This window comes from Limulus polyphemus, unplaced genomic scaffold (assembly GCF_000517525.1).
Source record: "Limulus polyphemus unplaced genomic scaffold, Limulus_polyphemus-2.1.2 Scaffold1721, whole genome shotgun sequence".
Lineage (NCBI taxonomy): Eukaryota > Metazoa > Arthropoda > Merostomata > Xiphosura > Limulidae > Limulus > Limulus polyphemus.
This window is the reverse complement of record NW_013667331.1, coordinates 81797-90165: the sequence shown is the minus strand read 5'-3', so window position 1 is coordinate 90165 and position 8369 is coordinate 81797. Positions and strand designations below refer to the sequence as shown.

The 8369-nt window shown below is 35.6% G+C and overlaps 1 protein-coding gene across 3 annotated transcripts in view; it reads left to right on the top strand.

Annotated features, from left to right (window-relative positions):
• Window positions 1–8369, top strand: part of LOC106464694 (collagen alpha-2(IV) chain-like) — a 168913-nt gene that overhangs the window by 135107 nt on the left and 25437 nt on the right. For all 3 annotated transcript variants that reach the window (XM_022392462.1, XM_022392463.1, XM_022392464.1), the window contains one exon: window positions 546–824. In XM_022392462.1, coding sequence (XP_022248170.1) covers window positions 546–824 — 279 coding nt within the window. The remainder of the gene's footprint in view (window positions 1–545; window positions 825–8369) is intronic.

Below are 8369 nucleotides of genomic sequence, written 5' to 3'. Positions count from 1 at the left end.
TAATCAGTCACAAGAACGTCGAATCTGAATCACTTGAAAAAAACACGGGGTGCTTAACTTTTTTCCAGGTGTATAAATGAAAAATTATCAGGGATACATCAGCTTGGACCAGTTTTCTTAGCTCTTGATCATCCATTATACTCCTTATATGTCTAAAATGCTATTAATAATAGAAAACTGTTTCATAGTGTTTATTTTCTCCTTTTATCATATATAATTTAATAATTTGAGGTTGTAATTATTTGGCTACAAATGCAATGAGTAAATGTCTAATATAAGTTTTAGATGTAACTCCTTGTAGGGTAAGGAGTAGTGAATTTGAGAAAAACACTTTATTTTTCCTATATCTTTGACATTTAGATTTCCATTTCAACTTTTCACTCTTCTGCCATGTCCCTGTATGTTTTGTAGTAGCATTAAATACTTGTAATATTTGTTATATATTTCAGCTCCTACATGCTTTTTGTATAAGTACTTATACATAAAAATTCCAACTAATGGAAGAGTAAATGGATGTTTGGTTTGATTTTGAACCATTCCTGTAGGTTACAAAGGAGAACCAGGGCTTCCAGGTCCACCTGGTGTCCCTGGACCACCTGGAAGAAATGGATTACCTGGAGTTAAAGGAGATAAAGGTGTGAGAGGCTTTGATGGTTTACCTGGACCTGAGGGACCAAGAGGATTTGTAGGACCTAAAGGAATTCCTGGATATCATGGACTGCCTGGACCAAAAGGTGAACCAGGCTTAGCAGCAGCAAAGGGGGAAAAGGGGGAGCCTGGATTACCTGGTATTTTGGGACCACCCGGAGCTCCAGGGAGAGATGGTATGTTAATAGAAAAACGTGTTTTAATTGAATGGAAAAAAAAAATATATATATATGAATTTATTTATTTCTGTAATATCCTGTTTTTCTCATTTAAATTTATAAATAAGTAATCAAGGTAAAAATAATTAATGCAAATTTGCATGTTTTTTTTTTTTTTACTTTCATTAACTTAGTTACTTGTTTATGTTGTTACCTAAAATTTGTAGTTAAGTAACTAAATGTAATTTTACATATATATTTTGACTTCCATTGATCATCATTTAAAAAACATGCAAAAATGCTTAAAAATTTTTAGATGCACAGAACAAAAATTAAAAGACTTATCCTTGTATCTTACAAGTGGTACAAATGATAGTATATCAAAGTTGATATGCTAAAAACTGTAAAACTACTTTGTACATTTTTTCTTTTAAATAATGTCTTATATTGCTAAAGTACATCATTAGATACACAAAAAATGTTTTAAGATTAGTATATCTATGTTCAAATGCTTTAAAACTATCATAAAATATAATGATATTCTTTATAGATTACACATAACAAATGCTTCTGAGATGTACCACACAGTTTTACTATTTTCCCCAGAATGGTCTATTGGATTATGTCCTTCACCTGATCTGGTTTGGGTAGTATTTTACCATTCATGATATGATCTTAACCTTTCCATCTCTTTCTCAATATCTTTCTCAGGTTTGTTCCTTTGTCTGTGTTATTATTATTTTTATTTTCTCACCTTATCAGCTGTTATTCTTGAGGCTAATTTTGTCTTTTCTCCCTGGTTGTTATTAGACTTTATGCTGTTTTATTTCTCTAATAGTTCTTTTTTGTGCCTAAGTGCCTCTTTCCCTTCACACTCATGCCTTATTTTGTCCTGATTTGTAGACTTACTTCAATTTCTCAATTCCTTGTCTTTAGTAGCTATGTGGCCAGCATGGGGTTTTGTCCCCCTTATCTTCTCTTTCACTTCTATTTCCTCATTTTTGCATTTTTTGTCATTTTCTCTTTACCATTCTGTATTCCCTTTCCTAATTCTGCCTTTTAATTCAAGCACTTCTTCATGCTTTGATGGATTCTGTAGACATTTGTTCTCTTCTCAGTTTATCTTGTTCCACTTCTTCTGCTTTATCCCTTCATACTTTGTTTCCCTACTGTTGGGATGTGTTGGGTCAGTTTTTCCTCTTTCTCTTCCCTCTCCTAATATATATATCTTTTTTTTTTCTGGGGACTTGGACTGCTGTTAAGATTTCTGTCCCTGATATCTTCCCAGGTTTTATTTTTCACTTTCTTAACCTTGTCCTTTACTCCTATTCCTCTACTGATAGTCTAGTTTATTACTCATCTTATCAGTGACTATATGTCACATGTATGATTCTTTGAGTACCTATATCTTCTCCTGCTGTTGGCCTCACTTTCTGTTAACAGTTGTTTTCCATTTCTCCAGCTTGCTCTTCTCATTTCCTTTTCACTTCCCTTCAACCCCATCTATGGTCTGTTTCACCCAGTCTATGGTTAGCCATGGTTGAATTGTCAGACACCTTCCTACACATCTTTTTTGGCCTGTCCTCCATTTATTTTCTGTTATTCCTCCTTCCTTTTCATGTTTTCCCCATTCCATGCTCTTCCTTTCGAATCCACGTTGGCCCCTTTTATACTTCTTGGCATTGTGTGGACCTTCACTTGCCATATTCACAGTCCAGGATTGGTGTTCCTTTCTTGGACTGTTTCCTTCTGTTAGTCCAATCTTGGGAGTTGCCTCCTTTCCTACCTCCATTCCATTCCCTTCCTGTGGCTACTCAGTGGGTAGAGTGGACTTACCCTTGGATCTACATCCTTTCTCACACCCATTCAGTGTTTAGTACTTTTAGTCTTTTCTTCTTTTGGTCTGTTTATTTTTGCCTGCAAGTTCTGGCATATCTGGTCACCAGGTTTTGCACTTCTCATTCTCTTACTGCCCAAGAGTTTATTTTGCCCTTGGGGACTTAAGCTTCCCCAGAACCCCTTATTCATTTGGTGAAAGTACTAATTTGTTTCCAGCTATGGACCTTATGAACCCATGGTTTTTATTCTTGGAGTTTGTTTTCCTCTTCAGGCAATAGTAATACAACTCTGGGCTCATTCACATCAGGTTGATCTTCTTGCCTGTCATTTGCTGTGAGCTTTTATTTTGATGATGACCTACATCTTTCACCCTATCTGCATCCTATCGATGGAGTTGTCTCTACACCTCAGGTCCTTTAACCTTATCGCCATGGCATCTTTTACTGCTCATGTCACGAAGTTTTAGTGACTTACATTCAAAATTTAATTAAAGTACTTTTTTATGTTATACCAAATAGTATAGCATAACATCGTAGTTGATGATCCATCTTTTAATAGTATAAAAATTATAACTTCTTAATTTTATAAGGCAATATTGAAAAAATCCTGAGCATCCTCTCTTCTCTAGTTTATTCACCAACCCTCCAATAAATACGAAATTTAACGTAAATTATTCACTATAAAATCATCATTGTTCAGACAAGCTTTAATTTTTATTTCCTTCAATCTTTAAATACAGAGCCATCAAATATAAAACCAGACCTCTTTTGCCACACCCACCTCTTACATTCTATCTTTCAGGATTTGTTAATAGTTTTTCTTATTCTTAATACTATATTATGTATAACCAATAGAAAACCAAGGTTTTCATCTATCAAATGACATATTATATTACATTGTTTTCTGAAGAGAGAATTGTCATTTTCCCTGTTAGTACAACCTTCTTTCCCTGAGAAAAAATAACAACTAGCTTAGATGAATTTGTAATGGCTTTTGTTGCATAGTTAGAAAGCCAGAAAAATTGTGATAGTCAGGGGAAATTCTCTGCATTTTGCAAGTTATTATTATATGTTCTTTGGTGCATTGTTTAATTAAGTAAAAATTATTTAGTGCATTACTATTCTTAGTATAAAAAAAGTAGGGTTAAGTGTCATTGACTGTCAACAGCAAAAAAAAAAAAAGACCTGTGTAAGTACTTTCTTGTTTTTCATGTTTATTCTTTATTTATCATTATAAAAGTAACTAAAATATAAAAATAGGGATTTTGTTTAGGGTAGTTAAGGTTAGAATTGGTAAAATAAATAATAATATAATAAAATCTTTCACAAGACACACGAATGTAGTTTCATGCTACAATTTGTTATAAATTAAAAAATGGTAATTTAGATTTATTTCGGGTTGTTTTTTGATTATTTTTTTTGGTGGTTACGAGGTTGATCAAATTGACCAACTCTATATAGAGTTAAGGTAGATAAAATAAGAAATAAAATATAAAGTTTTACTGAAAATAAACATTTGAAATGTATTTAGAATGTTTTAAAGATTATACAAATGAAATTTGAGATATTTAAGGTAAACAGAAATATTTTTAATCTTAACATGAAAATTACTTTGCAAACAGTCTGGTAAAAGAAAATACTCAGCATGTTCATGGACAAATCTTTTTTTAGTTTATTAAAAATGCTTCATAAAAAGTCAGATTTTTTTTGTATGTGAAAGACTTGTAATGTTTACTGAAAGTCTGCCAAATTTTGTGGAGACATACTTACTATATTAAAAGTTAATAGTGTCAAAACTATAAAGACATTACATGAAGAAAAATAGATTATGTGGTCAGTCGAATCGACCGAGTCCATGTTGAGAAAGTTAAGAAGTTTGCTTTTAGTTGGTCATGCTCTTCTTGAATGCACTTGCCACCCTTCACAACTCTGGGCTTCCTTCCTTATGTCATGGTCTCATCCTTTTCTATTTCCATTTCCCTATTTCTGTTTTTTATTTCCCCATTTACCTCTGCCCTTCATCTTTACACGTTTTCCTCATCCTATAGTTGGTGTCCTCTTGCTCAGTTCAGCTATGGTCTACTGGCATTCGACCTTCCCTTGCTTTCCTCAATTTTCTCTCTCTCTCTCTATCTTATTTCACATTTGCTCATCTCTTCATCTTTGAGGGTTTCCACCTCCATACACATGGAATTGGCCCCATCTGTTACACATCAGGTTGGACTTTCTGTTTTCATGTCACTCTTCTTGTTGTCCTTCTTTCAACATTCTCTCAGCAACTTTGGTTGTTTTTTATTGTCAATTTTTCCACCACTTCTTTCTTCCTGGCAGCCATCCTACGTCCAATTTTCTGCCTTATTTCCTTGACTCATCATTAGTGGGCTTGTTTGTCTGTACCTCTACTAATTCTCAGTTGGCTTTGAGGTTTTCTTTCCCCTATCCTCTCCATCATTCTCTTCCATCATATTCACTCTGTTCCATTACCTGTCTGAGACCTTAATGGGATTTGTGATCTGGTACATGCCCCATTTCAGCTGTTGGCCTTCTATATTTTGTTCCATATCTTTATCCTCGTTTGTTTCCTCCTTCTCCTCACCTGTTATTACCACTGTTCAGATTAGGCATTTTCTCCTGGTCTCTCCACTGTGAATTCCTTCTTCTTTTTTTTTAACGAATAGGGCATTGGAGATTTTTGCCACTTGCTAGCCACAGGGCTAGTGGACCATGGAGAACCCTCACCGATTGGACTCATATACAGGGACAATATACACTTGAGTACCATTATGGTGGTAAATGGGGTGTGATGACACTTTCAAAGTAGTGCAGTTAACCCCTCACATAGCTGTACTTGTATCCTTCTCCTGTGGCCTGAGCCTGCTCAGTAGAGTTGAAGCAAGCACAAAATATTATAGTGTACCCTCTTTCTGTAGCCTGCAACTGCTTAACAGAGTTGAGATGCACACATGCTACTATCTCATGCCCTCCATCTGCAGTATTGTCTGTTCAGCAGAGTTAGGGGAGCACATGCCACTATACCATGCCCTCGTCCTGTGGTTGTGTGTGTGTCCAGTAGAATTGAGATCAGCACACTCTTACATATGTAATCTCATCCTGCAATCATGTGTGTTCAGTAGAGGTGAGATGTGCACATGCCAAACCAATTTCTGTGACATTAATACTGTGCCCTACTCCCACAGCAGGTATTGGTCCAGTAAGTCTGATGGTAGAATTGAGGTGGGCACACAAGATATGGTCTAAATGCACCACATCCATACTTCAGATATTGACTCTTTGATTTCTTATGTGCAAATATTTGGATGGCCACATTCTTATTCTGCCCATCCCTGCAACACATGAGGCCCATTTGCCTCTTCCTCCCTTTATATCTGGCATAGAGTATACTCTGGTTGAGATGAGATGTAGTCTTCCATGAGTGTGCTTCTATGAAGCCCCTGTTATCAGATGTCATCCTCAATGGTTTTTTTGGGTACTTTCTGAAGGGAGCTCATATAAGTAAAACTTTGCACTAGCCACTCCACCACTTCAAGGTGGGATTATAGCAATATTGTGTTTAGAGGTGTAATATCTTCTCAGAAGTTAAGATTTTCCTCACCTCAGACTGTATTTCATATAGATACTCACCTCACACACACACATTTCCACCCATTCTCCCTACTTCCAGTGCACCTTTATATTCTTTACCTCATCAAAGTATAATGTTCTTGAAAGCAAATGCATAGAAAATGTTGTTGTTTATGGGGGTGTGCCACTCTTCTATTGGTGGATGGCTTTTGCTGCATGAGTACTTCATTATGCAGTAGAACAATTTATGAGAAATCTTGTGAGATGGGATGTACCTCAAAGTTAGTGGTATGCAACTCATTAAGGCAGACATGTGGAGAAGATAAAACTGTGTTAAGAGGTATCTATCAGAAATACATTTTCAGGTAAGGGAAATGTTAACTTTAAGACTGGTATATCTGTGTTCAAATGCTTTAAAACTATCAGGTTGTAACGAAAGTTCTGACCGATTTTCAAATGAATTTAGACAAACAAAATAGAGATGATTATACATGTATTAAATCATCCATATATTCTCCACTGCTTTTGATAACCTTGTTCCATCTGTCAACAAGTTTTTGGATGCCACATTTATAAAATTCCTTAGGTTTTGACCCAAAATAAGAGATTAACTCATTGTCGACCTCCTCTCTTGAAGTTAGTCTAAGTCCATCCAAATGATTTTGTGAACTCCTAAACATATGATAGTCAGAAGGAGCAAGGTCGGGAGAATATGGTGGGTAAAACAATTTTTCCCAGTCAAGTTCCTCTAGGAGAACCTTGGTTACTCGTACTGTATAGGGACGTGCATTATTGTGGCAAAGAATGCCCCCCTTTTCTGTTTGCTAAGGATGGGCGTTTTTTGTCCAAAGCTGTTTTCAAATGCTGCAGTTGTTGGCAGTAAACCTCTGCTGTGATTGTCTGGTTATTTTTTAACAGTTCATAATGGACAATTCCTTGCATATCCCACCATACATGATCTCCCTTGGATCCAAGTCCCCTCTCGGCTGCTGGGCAGGTCTATCACCACGACTATACCACTGACGATGGCACTTAACATTATGTTAAAGGATCCATTTCTCATCCCCAGCAGCAACTCTGTCCAAAAATGGCACTCGGTGCTGACGTGAATGCAATGCCTCACAGTAATCGACACGTTGTTGGCGATTCTCTACAGACAGGTCGTGTGGGACCCATTTTCCAACCTTTGACACTTTTCAAACCTGTTCAATTTGCGATAGATGGTCATTGGCTAACATTGAATTGTCTGATAAGATCCCTAACTGTAATGGCAGGATTTGCTGCAACAGCTGCCTCCAGTGCCTCTGAATCGAGTCCACTTGGACGACCCTCTCTTGGCTCATCCATTAAACTGAAGTCCCCATTTCTGAAACAGGAAAACCACCTCTTACAAGTTCTTTTACTTACTGCATCGACACCATAAGTGCTCTGGATAGATATTGCTGCTGCACTTGCATTTACCCCTCTATGAAACTCGTAGAGCATAACATGACAAATGTGTTCTTTAGTTGGATCAAACATGGGGTCAGATTGAAAGCGTTTTCTTGAATAATATTCCTTTCTCCTGAAAGTAAAAGAGGTGTATTACTTATGTGGGCATGACTAAACGTCAGATAGAGATAGAACTTAATTAAATCCTGTTCAACATTTTCGGCTCAAAAATCGGACAGAACTTTCTTTACAACCTGATACTATAAAATATTGAGAAGTGTTTTATAAAGCAGATATAAAAAAAATTTATGTTTTGCCTGAAATCGATAACGAAAATTCATTATGATTAGAATATGATAATAAAATAAGTCTAGCATAAGAAACAAAGGATAATGCTCTGAAACAACCATAAGACATATGGAAAATATCCCTGAGTTTATTATAAGACCTATGTACACGAAAATGCTTTAAAACTCATTTGTTGCTGTTTTTTCTACTTATAATTAATGAATGTTGATTTATAGCTATGTTTTGCTTTTGTTGGTCATTTTTTCTTTTGAACCTGAAATTTATATTCCAGTTACTAATCATACAAAAGCATGTGAAACTGTTAGGTTTCTTAAACATCATTAATGACTCTGTTTATTATTTAGGTAAAACTGGATTTTTGCTGCTAGAAAAAAAAAAAAAATATATATATATATATATATAT